Source organism: Truncatella angustata (genome assembly GCF_020726525.1).
Source record: "Truncatella angustata strain MPI-SDFR-AT-0073 chromosome Unknown BKA67scaffold_4, whole genome shotgun sequence".
Lineage (NCBI taxonomy): Eukaryota > Fungi > Ascomycota > Sordariomycetes > Amphisphaeriales > Sporocadaceae > Truncatella > Truncatella angustata.
Window position 1 is genome coordinate 469,008 of NW_025763384.1, and position 21,224 is coordinate 490,231.

General features: G+C 49.2%; 3 protein-coding genes across 3 annotated transcripts; 2 read left to right on the forward strand and 1 right to left on the reverse strand.

Moving 5' to 3' along the window:
- Positions 1–1,680: 1,680 nt before the first annotated feature.
- Positions 1,681–5,002, reverse strand: BKA67DRAFT_535196 (eukaryotic translation initiation factor 3 subunit A; the record flags this gene model as incomplete). Its single annotated transcript, XM_046099973.1, has 2 exons — positions 1,681–4,905; positions 5,000–5,002. 2 exons carry the CDS (start codon positions 5,000–5,002, stop codon positions 1,681–1,683), a joined length of 3,228 nt encoding a protein of 1,075 aa, XP_045958116.1.
- A 2,651-nt stretch (positions 5,003–7,653) lies between these two features.
- BKA67DRAFT_658185 (GGL domain-containing protein) lies at positions 7,654–8,005 on the forward strand (the record flags this gene model as incomplete). Its single annotated transcript, XM_046107240.1, has 2 exons — positions 7,654–7,814; positions 7,885–8,005. 2 exons carry the CDS (start codon positions 7,654–7,656, stop codon positions 8,003–8,005), a joined length of 282 nt encoding a protein of 93 aa, XP_045958117.1.
- Positions 8,006–9,791: 1,786 nt separating this feature from the next.
- On the forward strand, positions 9,792–10,364 carry BKA67DRAFT_493302 (Rdx family-domain-containing protein; the record flags this gene model as incomplete). The annotated part of the gene is made up of 3 exons (XM_046097008.1): positions 9,792–9,848; positions 10,059–10,139; positions 10,191–10,364. Coding segments are annotated over 3 exons (312 nt in total), but the record flags the coding sequence as incomplete, so codon positions are not given.
- Between the last annotated feature and the right edge of the window lie 10,860 nt (positions 10,365–21,224).

Below are 21,224 nucleotides of genomic sequence, written 5' to 3' on the forward strand. Positions count from 1 at the left end.
CTTAGCCCCGCCGACTCAGAGATCATTGCTTTTGCAAAGACACAATATTTCGGATTTGAATATACCAAGTTACCTAGCTGTAGGGTTGTCCATTTAAGATGATGCTGTTTCGCTTGACCTCGATATAGCTATACCGCATCATTAGGGTTTAAAGGCACGAAAAGTTATACGAGACTAAGCAAATAAACTCTATTTCAATTATCGTCCCTCTTGGATGTCAAAGCCATAGAGCCAGTCATTCGAGATAACGAAATCCCAACTTATATCTCCGAGCGTACAATCGATAATTCTGGTTGAAAAATGGATAGAAAACAATGTAAACAGAAAACATAATGATCTAAGACATACAGGTTTTAGGAGACTGAAAATATATGAGAGACATAGGTTATGCCAAAGAATCAATCAACACTATGGTGAACAAGGTTGGGTTTTTTTTTGTTTTTTTTTTGCACAGCAAGAAATTCATTAGCATAGGGAGGCAATTACAACAACATATCCTACGCTAGATAACAGGTAAAGCCGATTCCGAGGATTCAAAATAGGCCCAACTAAACAGACAGACACACACACACACCCCTCACAGCATCGAGGTGCGTCCTCGTGTCCGCACCATCGCACTTGTTCTTTGCGACTAGAGTTATCCTGATGCGGGTTAGACTCCATGCCAAACCCATGGAAGCTTCTGAAAGAGGGCGAGCATCGTTTTGGACCCCCCCCCCCCCCCCCCCCCCCTTCAGTCCAGACTTTCTGTCCACCCGGTCAAAGTTCCATGGCTCGAGACATTTCAGCCTGGGTGTGAATACCTGGATAATATGCTCTCGGCGTCCCACTCGCAGGATATGTTTGGCGAGCGACCAAGATATACGAGAAAAATGGATTGCCTCAACTATCAGGACAAACCCACAGATCCTGGTCAGTGGTGGTAAACAGCATATTCACCCCCAGCATTGGCGTTCCAAGATTTTGCGAGCGCTTTTTCGACTGCTACAATCACCGTAAAATATCAACTGTTATAGAGACTGTAGCAGCTGGGCTGGTTTGCCTTGATTCACTACGAGCATGTAATATGGGAGGGTAAACACTATTAAGAGTGTTTGTTTGGCGAGGCATGAGACAGAATTTGGGGGTTTATATAGGAGATATAATAAAAGAGAAACCCACTTCCCCGAGTTACACAGAGCTTCGGTTTAGTTCTAACTTAGTCACCTCTACGTGAAGCAGTGTCGGCCAGAAAATAAAATACAGATCATGCGCGTAGGATCGCCAACATAATAACATACATCATCTGCCCAAAGTCCAAGCTCAATGTCAGCCAGCCACTTCGATACGTTGAGCTAAGAGCATGACCCATTACAAGCTATAATGGCCTCGCTATGTTCATTACTAAGGACATGCACCTCATCGTGTACCGGTGGATTAGGCAATCAAATAACACCAAATCAATCACTATTACAGTAGACAGCCCAATGTATCATTCTCGAAAATCAGATTATGCTATGCGATGTCTCGTTGCTTTACAGCTGCGTTAACTATAATGCTGCTGCTGCTGCTGCTGCTGCTGCTGTTGCTACTATGGACTTTTAAAATACAGAACCGCATGACCTGTACCAGAAACCCCAAACTCCGATGCGTTTTTCATCGACCGTCGTTGCGCAACTTTGCCAATATCATATCATGGCTCTACTGCTTGTCACGCAAGTGACGAGGTACCCACTTGCCGGGAGCACCAGACGCCTTGAGGGTCTCGGTAGGTGCCTCACTGCGCTCAGGAGGTCCACGAACGGTGCGAGCAGGGGGGGTGTCGCCACGCTCTGGGCGCTCAGAGCGCTCAGAACGCTCAGAACGCTCAGGCGGGCCACGTCCTAGAGGAGCGCGCGGGGGAGGTGTGGCACCACCGGTCGCACCCTTGGCAACTTCACGGTCTCTCCATGATGGTCGCTCACCAGTCTTGCCAACGAGGTTGAGACGAGGCGGGCCACCTGCAGATGGACGGTCGTTCGAGTCCGTACGCTCTGTAGGCGGTGTAACGCGCGAAGGTCGCTCAGCCGGAGGTGCGCTGTCGTCGGCAGCGGGGCGCGAAGCTTCCTTCTCTCTCCACTTGCCAGCACCGGGAAGGTTGAGTTGTGGCCGGCGGTCTTCGGATCCTGTGCGGGCCATGGTCGGTGCTTCCCGGCGGGGAGCAGCAGTGGCAGCGGCCTTCTCTGCTTGCCTCCTTGCCATGGCTTCTTCTTCTCTGCGAGCCTGCATGGCAGCCTTCTCCAAGCCCTCTTGTCTCTCCTTCTCTCGCTGCTCCTTGAGCTTGGTTAATTCGGCCCGCTTTTGCTCTGCCAATCTCTCTCTCTCCTCCTTCTCCTTGGCGGCACGCTCTTCAGCCTCGCGCAAAGCACGCTCTTGCTCTTCACGTTCACGCTTCTCGCGCAGCTTGCGTTCACGGTACTCCTTCTTGCGAGCAGCAACTTGGCGTTCGAACTCCTTTTGTGCGTCACGCTGGCGTGCCTCGAACTCGTCTCTACGACGCTCCTTGAGAGACTTGGTGAACGTCTCGTATTGCGGTACAAGACGCTCAAGTCTGTGCTTAAGCTCAACGTTGGCCTTGTGTTGTGCCTTGGACTCAGTAAGAGTCTCGGTCTTAACCTTCTCGTAAGCGGCAAGGTCACGCTCACGTTGCTGCTGGTAGTCCTCGGAGAGCTTCTTGGCTTCCTCCTTTCGGAAGGCACGCTCAAGATGATCGATACGCTTGCCAGTGACACGGAGCTTCTCGTTAACATCGTTCTTTTCACGCTCAAGCTGCTGCAACTTGAGGGCACGGAGACGGTTCGAGTCGAAATCGTCCAGATTCTCGACGTCAATGTTGATGGCGTTGGGGCCCATCTTCAAGTCTTCGATCTGCTTCTTGAGCTCTTCCTTTCGGACACGATCGCGCTCGTCCTTGAGACGCTTCTCTTCACGATCCTTCTGCTCCTGTGCCAACCGCTTCTCCTCAGCCTCGGCCAACGCTTGTTCCTGACGACGCTTTTGTAAGGCTCTCTCCTTTTCTCTCTTGGCATGAAGTTCTGAAGCTTCTTCCTTGCGCTTTTGAATGATCTCCTTGCGAGCCAGGATGACACGGTGCTCATCATCGGCATTCGCCTTGGCCCTTGCAAGAGCAGCTTCATGAGCCTTGATGCGAGCCTCGTTGTAGGTAGGATCAATGAAGAAGCACGTGGTGTTAAGGGTTTTGGCCAGACGAGTGAGCTGAGATCTGACGATCTCGGCAGGAGTACTCTGAAGACGTTGGACAGCGCCAGTCTCGCTCTCAGCAGAGCCAGCAGCAGCGCCGGCATGAACGGCCCTGGAAGAGGCAAAGACATCAGAGTCGAAGCTTAGCACGCCAGTTGCGTGGTCCATGCGAATTGATAAATCGCCCTTCTTGTTGCCGTTCATGATGAACTTCTCAATAGTACCACGGGTGATTTGATAAGGCTCAGGGAACTCAGCAAGGCTCTCAACGAACTTCAAGTCCACAGTCTCGTACACCTGAGACAACTGCTGGAAGAGACGAGTGAGGATGACTTGCTGCAAAGGTGCAATGTACTTCTCCATCTCTGCATCGGCGCCAATCTGGGCCAAGATAGGGGAAATCTTCTGGCAGATAGAAAGAGGATGGAAATCAACCTCGAGGATGTTGAAAAGGTCTCGAATCTCAGGGCGGGCGCGCTGGAGGAGGGACTTGGACAGGGCATCCTTGAACAAGACAGAACGAGTGGGTGCGCTTGACATACCCAGCAAGTGCGTAAGACGCGAGTTCTTGTTCTTACGCTGCTCATCAAAGTCCACCATGGCACCACGAGATCGCGAGGTGCTAATGACGGGAATGGACAAGGCCGAGAGCAAGACGAAAGAAGCAGCCTTCTGGAGATCCGCGTCGGTAGCGGAAGGGTTGTCGGACTTCTTTCCATGGCCACTGGCTACGATGGCGGCGGACTGGCGGAGGAGGTTGTAGTATCTGGACCAGGCCGCAGCGTGGAAGAGATAATTCTCGCCGACGAGGAAGATTCGGGTGAGCTTCTCGTAGTAGTTGGCCATCATGATGTTCTTGGGAGGACGCTTGCTCAGATTCAGAAGCGTGTGGATATCCTCAACGCTGCGGAAAGCTTCCTGCCATAGCTCGAGCTCGACAGCAACGTTGAGCTGCTGGAAACGGGTCTCCAGGTGGCGCTGCAGAGTATCGGGGTCGTTCAAGTTGATGGCGTGAACTTGGGATGAGTACTTGGCGGCGGTCTGGACGTGGTTTCGGAGCAACTCGCAAAGCCTTCGGAACTCGGTCTTGCGGGCATGCTTGAGACAGAAGTCGAACGCCTGGGTGGCAGTACTCTGATAGAGAATCTCGAGTCTGGCATTGTTTCGGAGGATGTCGAGAACAGTTCGGTAAGCCTCCCAAAGGAACTTGAGCCAAGGAGTGATGATAGCACGATCGGTACGGTCCTTGGATTGCTCGGCAGATACGGTTGCCAAGAGGATAGACTCGGGCGTCTCGCTGGCCTCGAGATCGTCGACGCTGGCCGAGGTTGTGCTGTCGAGGGAGGACTGAACCTCGTCGGCCTTCTGCTGGGCGACCGAGACCTTTTCGACGGCCAACTCGATGAACTTCTTCAAGACGAGCTCGATGGTGGCGACGTTGGTGTTCTGTGCGATATTCTTGTACGAGTACAGGGCATCCTTGGCCAGCTTTCCCTTCTTCTGCTCGACGGAGAGCTCGACCAAGAGGAGGACGACAGGCTCCAGAGAGGCGATGGGGACATTGCGAGATCTCTTGGATGTGACGTGTTCGTGGAGGAGGTTGAGGGCAGTGGGCGCCTGGCCGACACCCATGAGCTCCTGCGCACGCTTCAGGACATTCTCTGGTTTTTGGTGAGGTGGAGGAGGCTGTAGGAATTACTGTTAGCACGTTCAGAGGCGCAAGTAAAGTGCAATGATTGAGGGGTAAGCAGTGTATGTGTATGTCTAGGTGGTGACGTACCATGATGGGCAACTCCTCTACTGCTCAAGGGCAGGTTGCGATGGAAAAATATGTAGTTGACAGTCAGTCAATAATTAATGCTGTTGGGCAGCAGATGGACTTGGACTTGACTGGCCCCGCGGGTGGTGTAAATTTCGTTGTTTCCAACGGACCCGGCGATGATAAGGCAGACACTGCTAAAAAGAGATTTTGCGATTTCTTCGAACGTGTGGGTTGCACTTCCCTCAGTCCTGTCCGCGAGGGGCTAGTTCGGAATTACTCCGGTCATGTGATGTGATGTGTCTGACCCATTAGGACGTGGGCACTGTATGTACGTACATAGTACAGGGTACGGCGGGATAAGTAGAAAATGATGCACGACGGAATGCTTTTTCTAAGAGCAAGGAAATAGTATCAGGCATTATTTAATATTCTGACGGTAATCCGGTCGAATGGGGTAAGGAGACAGATTTTCATCAGCTTCAGCATGACTTCAAAAGGGAAGAAGAAGAAGAAGAAAAAAAAAATGTGTTCCGAACTCTTTTTCTACATGGTTGATTGCTGCACCTTTTGCTGCGCATTGGAGACTGCCAGTTCAGGGACCTAAATACAACAGCTTCGTGCTTCACTGCTCACCGAAAAACGGTCGATATCAAGCCATCATCCATCCTGAAGCACGTTGTCCTTTATGGGCCACATATGTTGAGTTGAACCAGCAATGATCTTGTCAGGTCTCTAAAGCACTACAATGCTTCAGTTGCTGCCTCGCAGCAGCGTGTGGGATTTGGAAGAAATGTCCTACCGAGGAGGTAACATGCTGGATTTCAGGACAGTGCTTGGTAGTACCTGAAGCAAGCTATTTATGACCTACCTGCACCTGCCATCACATGCTCAAACATTCCCCGTTGTGGAGACTCGTTGCGGGCGATGCGAAGGAAAATTTACGATTGCGCAGCTCTTGTAGGACAATTGTTACAATGTGATTGATAGTGGGAACATGCTGCCAAAAGACTGCCCACTCAGAGCTTTCAAGATGAGCTATATTTGCCCCGCCCATGGATGGGTATTGGGTGTGGGCAGGCCTGGCCCGTGCTACAGAGTTGACGTCTGACACTCATTCCGGCAGTCCTGTCGTTTCTCAGCCTGGAGGGCTTTGCCAACGGTTCCGGGTCGACACACCACTGTAGTCAGCAAGCACGAGCAGGCCAGCAAGCCTCAAAGGCCTGTCAACCTAGGATCGCTTCTCATCTCGCGATGCAATGCCTGCAGGAGTCCTTTGTGGGGCCGAGACGAGGAGAAGGAACAAACACGCCCGCTGATTAAGTATCTCGATGCAGTCTAACCTAGTACAAATATAGGGTATGCTGGGTTTGATAAAAGGGCATTCATGCAGGTTTATACTTGTCCATGGACATGGAGACATTTGCATATTTCCAGCTTGGGTTGAATCTTAATTACTCGAGGTGCATTTCTGGTCAGAAGCTAAGACAGAGCTATTGCGAAATCAAAGTCGACAGTTCATTGACAGCGCGGTCCGCTATTGAAGAAGCAATCAAAGGTGGACGGACAGCTGTGAAGGTCCCCGCCGCGCCGCCAAAAAAGCCAAAGCAGCCAAAAGCCAAATCCGAATCCAAATCTACTCGGGGGAGCCAGACCGTCTGGCCCAAGCCCAAATAGAGCAACCCGAAGCTAATTTCCCATTGCCCACCTAAAGGCAGGGTAGCGCATACTTAGAGTCGCTTCCTCTTCCAACCTTTCCCTTTCTCTCCCCGGAAGTTAAGCCCGGTTTTATGCCCAGTTCTGCGCCCAGTTCTACGCCCAGTCTACTCCCAGCAGCAGCAGCAGCAGCCCCAATCCCGATCCCAATCCCAATCCCCTAACCCCCTTACCGCGCTGACCAATTGTAGCCGGCAATCTCACTCAGATTTGACTCTCGTCTGTGCTACCCGACCCCTACCAAATCAATTCGCCAGTCTCTCATTCATCTTTTCCCACCGTTGTTTTCTCCTCTGTCCCAATTGATGCTGTGATATTGAAGTGCGACGACAACCTCCGAGATACAGAAGGACATCGCAGCTTCGCGCCTCTGTCGTCGTCAAGTTCCGTCTCTGTCAGCGACCATTCCTTTGATCGGCCATTGTCTTATCCGGTGAGTGCAAGTCCGATCCCATTCTGACTCTCTTCCGCTTGGAAGCTTTTTCTTGGAGCTGTTGCTTTGGCCCTCTCCCTGCCAACCGCGTTCTCCCCTGCCCCTACACGCAAAAGACGGCCCGCCGCGAACAAATTGATTTGGTTCAACCGCTCTCTGTGCTTCCGAACACGAATCGCACATGGTTTGCTTCGCCTTGGTTTGGTTCATCCCGACACGGCAAAGGGGCCTGTTGCACGCACAGCGTACCTACAAGAACAGAAGGGAGGGCGGATCATCATCGCCAGCAATGCCAGCAACCGCTCGCCACGCCACGCAACTATCGCCAACGAGGACTTCAGACTCACCAGCTATATCTCGAATGTATGCACTAACCAGAAAATGTCTTGTTCACAGAATCAGAACTCTAGGAACGGTCGATTCTCGATCGCCGACCCCTGGTCCAAGCTCTCTAGCCGGATCTGTGTCAGGACCCGTTCATTCACCTAGCCGCCACGACTCAACCTCGTCGGGCATCTCCACCAACATGCCTCAGTACACTTCCCGCGATGTCGGCGACCCGTCGCAAATCAAGAAGAACAAGCAGTCTATGGCTGACTTGAAGCTCCGACGTCTAACTGAGCTCAACAACCGTCTGCGCGAGGACCTAGAGAGAGAAAGGATTCCCGTTTCTCAAGCATCCACGAGGTAAGCTCTTCGTCAACACGACATGCTGCATCGCACGTGAAACAGAGATACAGCCACTGACACGCCGCAGCATCATTGCATACTGCAACAGCACAAGGGATTACATGGTTCCCTCAGTATGGGGAGCTGTTCCCAGGGGAGAGGATCCGTATGCGCCACAACAGAGCGGTGGATGCTGCTTGGTCATGTAGTGACCTACCACCCAGCCGGCACTCGCTCAGTTGAGCGCAAAGCAACCTCTTAATACGGGAGTCACGTCGTCTCGAGGCAGGCAGGCTACTTGATTTCGACGGTGGGATTGGTTCTATCCCATTCGCTCCCTTGCCCTTGAACACACGTTCGAGCGCAATAAAAGGAAAGGACTTGACGAATTATTTAAATATTCCAAGGAAGGAGAAATACCCCCGATGTGGAGAAGACGAAAGGTGCAGGAAGAGTTGGCACGTTATGATAATCGACGGATATATCCCACCAGATGTCTCTTTGCCACGACTTCTGGGGGGACTGGCAGACACGGCATGGAAATCACGAATGCTGGCCAAACAGGACGCAGGCACTTGTTTTTTTTTTGGCGGAGGAAATGCTCATCAGCATGTAATAATTCTTTGCACCTGTATTTTCTTTTCATTTTTCTAGCATACTTGATGACATTGTGAATAAGGTTATATTCCCCCCAAGTCTGACTTCCGAGTATCTACCACCCAATGTCAGATTTGTGGATATCGACCGCCAGTAACGGGTTCATCGCGGGTCATGAACTCACCGCCCGTCAAAGTTGCTTTTTCACCTTTCCCTTGCAAGCGAGCAATAAGCTTCCCGACTGGTCGCCACCACTGCAATCACAGCAAGTCACAGTCTCTTCAACCGACGCGCGGGTCTGCATTTGTATCTGCATCTGCATTAGTGGGAGGATGCGGTGAGGAGCTATCTCCCACTTTTCACCATTTCACGGCCTATATGCTGAGGATTAAGATGATGGCTTGTAACGGTGCCACATGGTCGACCTTGTCTTGTCTTCGGTAGTCCAAGATCTGACAACACCAAATCTTGTAGGGTCGCCGATGTATTTACCTTTGTTTTTTTCTGAGCTGAGAGACAATCGGGTGTTGGAGTGACAGGCGCCATTTCCGGCACTAAAATTCATGCGGCTTGGCAGCATATCTTCACTTGCTGCACCTAACTGGGTTCGCCAAAGCGATCTAACGATGGTGTCCTCATTATGCTCAGGAGATTTTTTATAGTTCCTATAGGCTTTTACAGGTAGGAGGTCAGTCAAGCCTTGCCTCATGTAAAAGAAAGCGCTATGATCATGCTTATAAGGAGTCAATTCACACGTCTCAGCCGCGCAAGCCTGGCCTTGAACTGGCGGTAGATCTACTGTCCCGAGGATAGATCGACGTCTAAGACATGCGTGCTACCTGCGGCAAAGCCCTCATTAGTGTTATAGCCAAAGAACTAAGAGCTTTTCAGATGCTTCTTCGCTTTCTGCGGATTATAGAGATCCGCATTCTCTTTTGCAAGACAGCACACACTGCTGTGCTCGCAAAGCCACGCTGAATTCGACGATGTCTACTAATTTGATGATCTTGCTCAATGATCTTGTACCGGCCAAGAGCTGACCCAGTGGACATTCCAATTCCTTGCGTAGAGCTCATTGCACTTTGATGCCTGGTATGCCTAGACTAGGATTGGAAGGTGGCCCCATCTACATACTCTACTGCTGATCAACGGCCACCCACGTCAGCGGGGTCCAACCAACTAGAGCCCGGCTACCCCACGACATATGGCAACATTCCTGGGTGCTGCCGTGGAGGACTTGTTACATGTGCAAGTAGGGACTATAACTAATTGGCACCCAACTGCCTCTCTCTGGAAGCAAACATGGCCGAATCTGGGCCGCCTTTGCAAGAACCTCAAGAAGTCGCTTCTGCTATAGTTGCGACAGGCACCCAAAACCCCGCGTTCCCCTTCCCCCTACCGCGCGTGGCTATACGCTTCTGCACGCAGTGTAAGTGGATGTTGAGGGCTGCATATGTAAGTCTCTCTCCTCTCTCTCTCTTTATTCTGCGATACACGACGAACAAGACACGCACGTACGACTCGATTGGTCCAAGCATCCAAGAATAAGAGGGTGATATGACCAGGCATTGTCGAAAACTTCCCCCGCTCTCTCTCACACTTACACGGGATTTTGCCCTGTAGTAAACCCACCCAAACTAACACAAAACCCCCCTTTGCAAATAGTACGCACAAGAACTCCTATCGACCTTTTCCACCTCCCTCGGCGAGGTTGCGCTCCAGCCCTCCACGGGGGGCACCTTCGTGGTGACGATCCAGCACTCGGCGGCGCCCTCCACGACGGACACGCCGCCCGAGGCCACGATCCAGACCAGGACGCTGTGGGACCGCAAGACGGACGGCGGGTTCCCCGAGACCAAGGAGCTCAAGCGCCGCGTCCGCGACGTCATCGAGCCGGGACGAAACCTGGGCCACGTCGATCGGGACCACGACAAGGAGAAGGGCAAGGTGACGGATCAGCAGCAGCAGCAACAACAACCACAGGAAGAACAAAAGACAGAGGTCGCACAGATGCCCGAGCAGCAGCAGCAGAAGCAAGGGGAGCCGTCGGCCTCGGGTCTAGAGACACAGTCGCAACATCATTCCGAGGGTGGGAATCAGCCAGAGGGCGACTTTGCGGACCCGATCCGCAGGGGACACTCGCGGCCTATGATGCCTGCCGACGGCCCGGCGGCGCAAGGGCAAGGGCAAGGGCAAGTGGGACAGCAGTACACGCCGAGGATGGCCGGGGGTGGGAATATGCCCGTGGTGAAGCCGCCGGGCGAGGCGAGGAACGAGGAGGCCCGGGCGAAGCTGGAGGAGGCAAGCCGGAAGAAGGAGGAGTGTGAGGACTGCCAGTAGGTGGAGCATGTCGGCATGTCCCGAGCATGCTCTCATGGCAGGGAAAGGTGGACTACGTTCTATCGATATACAAAAAGATGAAGGACCGTCCTGTCATGGCTGTCGTGACACCACTTGGTTGCTTCAATTGGGCCGCAGACTCCATTGCCGGTCGTCAAACTGGCCCGTCAGTACGGCCGAGTGCTTCGAGACTATACGTTGTGAGAGAATGGTAAATTGCACGAAATGGCGAAATTAACATATATATGAGGCATGAGCTATAGATAATAATACACGAACACCACGTTCAAAATCACCAAGACCGATTCCAATATACAAACAGCAGAAACGTTGCAGAGGATCGGTGAGTGCCTTGTGGTGAGTTTGTGTCGGGACTTCGATAGCTTCAGACACATGTCTCATGTATAATGACTGTTGATGACTGCGGGCTAAAATAGACCAATAATGCTAACTGCCACCAAATACAGGCTCATGGATAAGTGCCAACCGTCAACGGCAAGATGGTCCAGCAACACTTCATAAAGAGCATCAATTCTATCTTGGAGCAGCACACTTACGCTGATGACGGAGACGGCTGGCCCCTGTATGACCATGGCAAGTATGTTGTCGGCTCCGTTCTGCGAGTTCACGGAGACTATAGACACCCCCAAGAGAACTTTGCAAATAGGGGGGGGAAGATAATAATATTAAAGCAATCATCGGCGTAAACCCAAAGCCTGGAAGGAAACGCCCAAAAGAAAGATAATGCTCTGGAATCTGCGTACATATCTGCAAGACTGGCAAATGGAGGAACAATTTGTCCTAGTTTTCTCACATATGCGTGACCACAAAGAATCCCCAATGTTTCTTCCTTATGTGTAAGTAAGAAAACGCTGTCTCAAGAGCGATCTATAGAAGAGGAGGATCTCGCTCAAAGAGAGAACAGCAGATCTGGTACCAAGGGATACAGCCTCGCATTCGTTCCTGGGGTAGCATGCAACAACACTCCAGTTATTACTTGGCTATCACAAAAGATCTATCTATACACGGTGGAAACGGGACTCTTGCATGGTGCTCCTTGTGTACTTTCCCGAGATTTTATCTCCGCACAAGCGTGCTGTCCCGTAAGGGAGCAAAAAGGCAAAAGGAAGAAAAGTCACCTCGGAAGGCGCTTGAGCATCTCGAACTCGGAACCTGCAAAAAAAGAAGATTGGCTGAGGGAGGACGGCTCAGCCAGAAGGTAAGGATAATTCCTAGGTGAGCGGATAACCACTACACCACTGTGACCTGTGGCTTTGTGGGTTGTTAATGAAGGTCCTTTCTTTTAGACTTATATGGGCATCTGGTTCAACGGAAAAGACCTCGTTACTCTTTCTTGGGTCGTGCATCAGATAGACTTTGACTTCGCGCAATCTGGTTGTGGCAGTGTTGAGCAGGTTTTCGGTGTTAACTGGTATGGTCCGAACCATGGTTCAGGGTCGGGAGAAAGCCTTGGCGGACAAACTTCCAATCATGGGTTGTCAGTCTAGGTGTTAATAACTTCACGGAAGACATGATCAACGACGTTCCTTGAATAAGCTCGGCAGACGATCAGAAGAGACCCCTATTATCAAACGCCATCACTCGAACATTGACCTCGAATGCTTCATTATCTTCCCATCCTAAAACTTTTTGTGGTTACCATCACCTCCAGACCTCTCCCAGAAATGCACGGTCCATCACGGTCACGGAAATTACGTATACGGATACGATTTTCCTATGGCTAAGCCCTCAGCGCGACAGCCAGAGAGTACTACTGGCTGAGCATTGAATTGAAAATAAATAAGGGCCACGTGGGAAAATTGGCTGTCACCAAGATATTCTATAGACTCATATGATGCTCTCGCTCTGCCTTATCCTTATTGAGTCGATGGCAGTTCAGATTTAGAAACCTCAATTCAGTGCTTAACATCTTCCACAGGCAAGTGTTTACTCCAAAGTTCTCAACGTACCATGAAAATCTTCAAATTAAACCTTGCATCAAGAGTTAATACGAAAGAGCCAGCCCTTGATAAGGCCATGAGCAATTTCACCAACATGTCAAGAGCAAGATACAGGGTTTTATCGTTGAAAGCTGGATGCTCATCGAATCTTACTGTACCTGAGAACATCGAAGCATTAACATCTTATACACTACGGCCAACGTATCTGCCAATATTACACAGCGCATCATGTTTGTTGGGATACGTATCACTTGTTTGTGTTGCTAGACAGTAGAGTATAGGAAAAATGGCATTAGTCTACTTTGAAACCACTCAATTACTGAAATCCAACAAAATCTCGATAAATAACTTATAAAGTGGTATTCCATGCTAGCCGTGGACCAGCGTAGTAAATTAAACCCCAGACAATAGAGCCTAGGTAGCCACCGGCGCTTATTCCCAGAGATGGGTAAACTTCCGAGGGGGTGTCGATCGTTCTGTCCATACAAGGTCACGCATGTATTGTTGACCTCGGCCGTTCTAGATCCCGCGTTTCGACATTATCCCATCGGTGATCGTAAGGTTTGGTGCGGGATGTGCTGTGAAATTTATTTACCCACTCCCAGGCGCTGGGGATGGTGGTATCACCATCTATCTGTATCGTCGCGTCTAATCAGACATTTGGGACCGATAGGCAGATGGTATGATCCAGTGTAGCACCAGCCTGCATTTTGTCAAAGTCAAACGAAATCTAGGGGTCGTATTCACAGGCATCAACATAAAAGGTCTCCAAGGCCGTGTTCTGCTCAATGCTATCGCATGCGTCGTCTAGCTGCAGGAGATATATTGAAAGGCAAGAATCTGGAAGACATAGTTTTACCTTAAGCTGTGATCGACGTGCAATTAAGAATGATTTCCCAGTTGAGAGTATAGAGGAATGTCAAAGCAACATTGTTTGCAAGGGCTAACTCGTCGCATGTGATATCGTGAGAAAGTAAGGAGGTTACCCAATATTCTTTCAGTGAATATGTAAGTGGACAGAAGAGGCTTTCATATGTCAGTATTGCTCGAAGCACCGCATTAGGACTTGATATAGTTTAGCTTCCCTTTACAGACGTTGTTGTACACTGAGCATAATGTTTTCTGCATCATCAACATTCGTTTTTCGTGGCAGTAAGAGCAGAGTCGTGCGCGCGACATTTATTGGACGCTGGTGGCACTGGTGAACGCCTTGATTGTTTCTGGATGATTTTACCAAAAATACTGCAATTCAAGTTTTGGTAGTTCTTACTGCTGCAACAATTACTGCTTGATTCATCCATGAGATGTGTTTCATTGTAGCCAGTCCAGATCCGTCCAGCCAAAAGTGTTGGGACTGTGTCACTTATGTTACAACCTCGACAAGAACTGTCAACATCAAGGAAATAGTTCTTGAGACTAGCACCGCCCATGCAAATGCACAGCTGACACTTGGTATAGTTAGAGCATATAAAACTCGATATTCTCTCAAAAGTCGCTTGAGCTACCTGAATGTAGTTAATACGTTGTAATTACACTACAGTTATGATAATACCTACCTGCCAGAGAATCACACAAAAATTGATATAATAATCGGTAGCTCTGATGTTAAATTTAGAACTTCTGATACTTCGAAGAAATTTGTTCTGATGTACATACCTGTGTAAAGCAACAGTAACTTTTTATCCAGCGTTGTGACAAGCATTGCGATTACTTGCAAGTTTGACGAATAGTACATGCTAGAATGTATGTCTTCAAGAGCTGTATACCTGGCATAGTGGCGGTCGCGACGTAGAGCAAAAGTTTCAAGGAGGGTTCAAGTTGGACAATATGTCCTGGGCCGTCTTAACATATGCAAACTCTCTAGATACTTAGTCATGGCAATGGCGATGCCTGCAACCCCGCCGAGCTGAGCTTGTCCATTTCATACCAAGGCAAAGAAAATGAGCTGGCGAACTCTCAGCCAGCCATATGCTCGGCTCGGCTATGTCAAGCTGGCCAGATTGGGTGTAAAGCTGTTGTGTCAGTTCAGATTAAACTTTTGCTATACCCACAAACCTGATCTGATATGACTTTTTATCTTCGTTGTGGCGCGATACGTATCTAACGATGCTGGCCTCTAGGGAAAACACCAAAATGGTTTGACGGTGATTTTGTGGGTTAATACAAAAGCCTATCGCCGTTGTGTCCCTGCAATGGATCTTAACCTAAATAGACCCCAAACTGTCTACACTCATCTCAACTTTGTATTCGCCATAATCAATCCGAAGACTTTCGAAGTCGTCCCAGCTTCTAATCGGGATTCTACTTTTTACCGAAGGTTGGATGATCTTAAATTTAAAGAACCAGGTTCAAGGTCTTCATCGCCATTGGTGGCTGAAATTTCAATGATCCCGGTCTGACAACAACCCTCTTTTCCGATATTGCATCAAGCGAAGCCAAACAGAAAGCGTGTTTTAAGCCGTTGATCAGTTTCATGGCTACTTGCAATTTTGATTGTGTTGGTCTTGGTGGGAATTATCCTGCCGCTGACGATCGAGGTGGTCGTGCTGAGGACTCAAGAATTTCCCTACGTTCATGGCCAGGCTGCAAAAGACTCTTCAAGTAATAGTTGAAGGAGATAATTTGGGCATTGCCCTCTCAGTCTCTTACTATGAGGCATGCCCCCACCCCTTTGAAAACAATCAATGGCCTGACTGGAGCCATACAGCATACTTACGACGTTCCAACATATGAAGTTTGCCGAAGAGCGTCGACTCTTTTAACTCGTGGGCTTAGACACCCATATCATTCCATGGACAATCTTTGATTAGCTGTCCCGGGGATGTTTGAGCACTTGAAGCGGTTCTTAATGGGAAGGAATAGACTGACATGACTGTAGATCTGGACGTACAATGAATCTGTCAAATCAACAGATTTGATAGAGCTCAGAAGATCCAAGCGCAGCCGACATTGTATTAGCTGTAACATGAACTGTATGTATTATGTCAGTTCGCATGGCCATCCGTAGAAAGTAGCTTTCACTTCTGCAATCTTTACAAAGCCAAGGCTTCAGCGTGACCCGATAGTTGTGCGGTTACTGTGGCTTTGAACGGTATCTATGATGAACAGTGATTCCTAGGGCTGACAATGTACTTACAGATAATCACTGCAATTAATTGTTTCAACGTTCCATGCGTCCAAGACCGGATGATCACGGTTCTTCTACATGGCGAACTGAAATCCGTTCGGCAGGAAAATTGGATAGTTTTCAAGGTGCATGAATTCTTGACGCCCATCTGACCAGCTTGGAAATCATCTGGCAAGCACGGCTCAACAACCGCGATCAAACAAAAAACCTAAATTACATCCACTCGCTGCAGAATAGTGTCAATATCTTGGCTATCCACAGTAATGGTCTCTTTACACATATTACTTCTATACTTTAGTCCTTTGTTAGATTATGTCTCCAATGAAAGGCAACTATAAACATAGCAAACAGAACCAATATGACCCAATATCTCCTCTGCTCCATGCATGTGAATTCCGCCAGCGTCAAGCTTCAGGTTTCGGTTAAATCTTGCACTATAAAAAATCTACCAAAGCTGGCAGTACCTTTTCAACATACTACTGTAAGAAATCACAGAAGCCTTCTGTAGCACACTAATACTGAAGTAGGTAGAGAAGCACTAATGGGTCTCTGCATCTTGCTATTGGTGTAGGCCACGGACCACGACATTCTCAAGCTCTGTGGATAAACCCGTCGATACTCTCTGGCGTTCAGTAACCTTGTGTTATGCATAATTTCCAGCTGACACCTGTGTGTGAACCTCCTTGGCACCCTTCCTCAGCGAATGCTGACAAACTATTTCCAACCCATAACTACAACATCGCCGGCGTTTCTTCAGCTTGCTTCAGTTTTGCCCTCAGCAATCAGCGATATGGCAAATGTTACAAAGCAAACCCGTCCCGTGCCGCGTATTGCCGTTGGTGTCACCACGGGTGTCGAGCTGGGCAGGGAGCTGCCGGACGAGCTCGCCGGCGCAGATCGCTAGTGAAGCGTGCTACAAGGAGCGCCTGGACGGGGCCAAGTTCAATGAGGCCGCTCGCGTCTTCAAAAACTGGGTTTGCAATCAAGACCCAGACATAAACACAAACGCAAACGCCCGGCTACTTGTGACATTCTATACCTCCCGTACCCGACTCGCCATTCTAACAAATTCTACGGAACCAAAAGTCGTATACGGATTTCTGATTGACCCTCATCCAGCTAGTTTGGCGAACCCATACCCATTCCTTGCTTGCGCAACTTCACGATCTATGGTCCAATATCCAAACCCCTGCCACTCTCACAGACGCCACAGCTATTTTTATGTATTTATATGTGAGAGGTGCCGAGATCGCGAGCGGCGTCGACCACAATACACAAGCTTAGCGCACATCACCAGGCCAAGTATACAGAGATTGCGGCTCGTCAATCCCTATGAGTTATTCTTATCTGCTATACTAGTTCCAGGGGGATGCGAACACGAAGGTCGTCATGTTGGCACCTTGGCAGTATTCGTCAGGTCCATGTCCTGAATGAGACGTAGTGACGCGCTCAGTCGTCATGGCCAGCATGACACCTTTACCAAGCGCTCCTGAGCTTGTTCCCATTTTGTCACGTTTCTCCTTCGCCTCCGGGGCCTGCGTCTAACCATCTTTCCGTGAGGTGCTTACCGATTACTTTTTCAAACCCCGATCGTGTGCCAATGATAGGCAACTGTGAAGCGGCTGACGTTCGGTAAACGGCCTGGTGCGGTGTAAGTTTAGATTGAATGTGAAGTTATAAGGGAGGTCCTGGGTGAAGTATTGATGTCACTGAACTTGTGGGAGACTTTGACCGCTATATCTTGTGAGGCGTTATCCGAGGCATCCTCTCCGACGTTTATAACATTGTCCAAAAAAAAAAAAAAATCTTTTTCTTTCTTTCTTTGAAAACCAAAAGAAGAAAGAAAAAGTTTGCGATGAAGGGGTTCAAATGAACGTGGCCAAGTACAGTTTTGGAGAGTTGACAAGGGACTTCACTAGGGATAATACAACAATAGGTCTGCTCTCATTTATGTCGAAAGTGTCCTGAAACCACTCTATCAGCGCGAGGAAGTCATCATAACTGCTGAAAGGATCTAAGGGTTCATTGCCTGCCCGAACTGTGATGCGACCCTGCGTATACGGCTATCTCGGCAATGACATGGTCTTCAAGCATGGAAACCGCACATCTCACCACTGGTATTACGTCTCAATAGACATTATGATTTCCTTTACGCCATTTGTTCACACTGAAGTTCATCTATCTCACCAAACTAATAAATTAAAATAAAAAAAGAATAAAAAAAGCCATGAGTGTTGTAAGCATTCAAGAGACGGCGAGGGAGGAGCTGATGATAACGTGCGCTTCGCTTTGTGTTTCCCTATAAGGTTCACCCCATGCAGGCCTCAATTGACCGTTTTTTCTGGGTCAGGCGGGATTATAGTTCTTTCATTGTCCAGCCGCATGAGAGCGGGCGATGAGCTTCACTCAAGTACACTTCTTGAAAAGTCCTCACTGTAAACGACAAGTGACTCACATGTCCTTATGGACGAGATCAAGCTGGTGGTTGGCCATACTGTCTCAGAGTATAGGGGTCCTGACGATCTTGAATACAGTTAGTGTCTAAATAGATGAAACGCGAAATATGATGGTAATAAAATTGCTACAATTTGAGTATCGCTCTGTATAGTTGTGTTGATCACTATATGGTTGTGGCAGTAGTCTAGATACGAGTTTGCTTCGCGTAGCTGCCCTGACTAGTGGATATGGCGGATATGCTCGTTTTTATATACTTCGCAGTCCAAAAGTGAATTCGGGGGTGGCCATGAGTATAGCGCATCGGTCTGAAAATTACCTCCATGGCCACTGATGTTGTCCACATGTCGTAAGCATAGAGTGATAGGTGTTGTGACTGCTGTGAAAAAGCTGAACTGTCATGAAAGTTGTAGCTAGTCTTACTCTGTAACGGTATTCAATAAGCTTATCCGCCTTGGTGTCGAGGACTTTGGTTAACGCCATAGCTCGGTGATTGGCTGGTGTTATGAACTATATACCATCAAAGCGTTCAGTAAAGATCTATTACATTGACGATAAACAGGCTAACGGAGGCTCCATGCAAGTGAGTAAGCCAAACACCTCACGAAATAATTCGAAAGATCGAAAACTTGTTCTGCAATATGGCAAATGGCAGTGTGAGGGGCAGACTTAATGGTTAAGAAGGCGAAAAATGAAGTTGGCCAATAGAGTCTAGCATTGATGAAGCTGCCACACCATCAGCGACATTAACGATACCCAATCAGCCCGGTTGTGCTGAGCTGGCGGTCGATCATGTACATTTAGGATTTGCAATGTCTCGCATGAACTGTTTTCACGTGATCAAATGCCTGCAGGGCCATATTTTTGGCTGGACTATACAGTTTACAGAACCAACTGCAGCTTTGATTGACAGGGGGTTCGAGCTTCTTCCTCCATACCGACCAGCACGCCCGCAGTGATGCGGGCGCACGGCAGAGAACCGTTGAGTGTTACCCACCATGCTCATTCAGGCGCGTCGACCTGCATTTGGGGCGGCATTCACAGCAAGACAATCAATCGGTGTTTTCGGGAAGCATGATTTCAGATATAGGACAAGAGTAAAATTCCCCGGCTCCAGAGGTCTGGGCGGGACGGTACAGGTTGATTACGTATCCCGATATGGGGTCACCTAGTCGCTCGGGACCCCTGAATTAGAACAAGTTCCCGCGCAAGATAATGGGCGAATAATATGTGACGATTAGTCCAGGTAAGGTAGAAAGCTCGAACCTTTTCCCCCAATGCGGCGGTCGTGGGAACAGGCCTGATACGAGCATGGATTTAGCAAGCGGCTAGCCTACCTATTGATGGCGTCAAAGCAGCGCTGGAGCTGGCATCCTCGATATGGATTAGCACACGGTTTGTATGGCTGCAACATCGCAAATAAGGCCATCTTCCAGCCGGACGAGTCAGGACAAGCTCTCTGGCGCTGAAGCTTCTCAAAGGGCGCAACTCGGATAGCGAGTGCTCAGCGCTTGAAAATGTTGCTTCTCGGAGCCGATCTACCAGCAATTGGGTTTCATGATTTCGCTAAGTAGATGACGAAGTCAACAGTAGACTATATGACAGTGATGGTCGATCGATTGAAGTCATAACATGCTCAGATCGAGATAATATGATCGGTCCAGGGTCCTGTGATTCGTTGTGCTGTTGTAGCTACTCCTAGTGATATGGGACATGGATATATCGGGTTAGGCGTATAAGGTGGGTTTTGTTGGGGTTTTTCTCTCTCCATAACTTCGGATGTGTCGAACACGCGTACAAGTAACTGATCTCATGTGGTTGTGTTGCTGATGAGGGGTCGCTGGAAAAGGGGATGAGGGGCAGATATGGCTTCGTCACAGTCACAGCCAGATGCGTCGGGTGCTCAACGATGCTGTCATCCGTGGGGCCCCGGCACATGAAGTGAAATTCAGCCAGTGCAACAAACAGCGTCGCTAGAGCTACAGAAGAAGACGGTGTAAGCAGCCAAACGAATCAAGGGACTTTGTTGTGGCGCCAAGCGGATTAGTAGAGTTGAAGTTTATGACCTGTGTTTGCTTAGCTCAAGTGGACGGGAGCTTGAGGATTGCTCCCCGGAGGCAGCTGCAAATGACTTTGGTAAAAGAGGCTGTCTCGTTGTGAAAGGGGCTGACACGACATTTGAACAATTAGTTAGTTAGTTAGTTAGTTGGTTGGTTAGTTGGTTGGTTATTTAGTTGGACATGTCTTCGTGATCATCACCCGCTCACGAAGAGGATCATGCGATGGAAGACTCAGGTGATCATCGGACAAGCAACATCTAGCGGCTAAGGTTTTGAGGTTCAACGAGAGGCACCGGTCGGCGGGTGAGATGGAATTGAGTGGGATTGCATAGGCGCAATGAGTCAACCTTGATTTCGCTTCAGTTTTCTTGAGCGCTGAGTGGACAGACTACAAACTCTTGTGCATAATGGGCACCCCAGTACGAGAGCACTCGCAGGAGGCAAGATGTACGCGAATGTCTAGACAGTAATCGTCTGCGTGCGATTTTGAGATTGATCAAGATGAGGGATAGGAATCCTTTTGAGATTGTCGTGTTCCTGGTTCTAGGTAGCGTCAGCAAGAAGGACGTTTGTCTTGCGGCCATGCCATGCCCTGCCATACCAGGTTATGGCGATGTCCCTACTACTGGTTTACACGTATTGCCTGCTGTCTGACTCCATACCACAGCTTTCGAAGACGAGTAATGCTTCCTTGTCACAACTGCAGCGCGTCTGGCAAGGTTGGATAGAGTTGAGGACTATCACAGGCAGTGTTGCGCATAGTGCAGAAGTGCTGTACTGTACCATAGTAAGACAGAAGAGCCTAACCTTAGTGGGGTTTTAGTGGGCAATTGCAGAGCTCCAGTTACCTACAGTAGGGATGCGTAGGGTGGACCGGGGCAGCGACAAA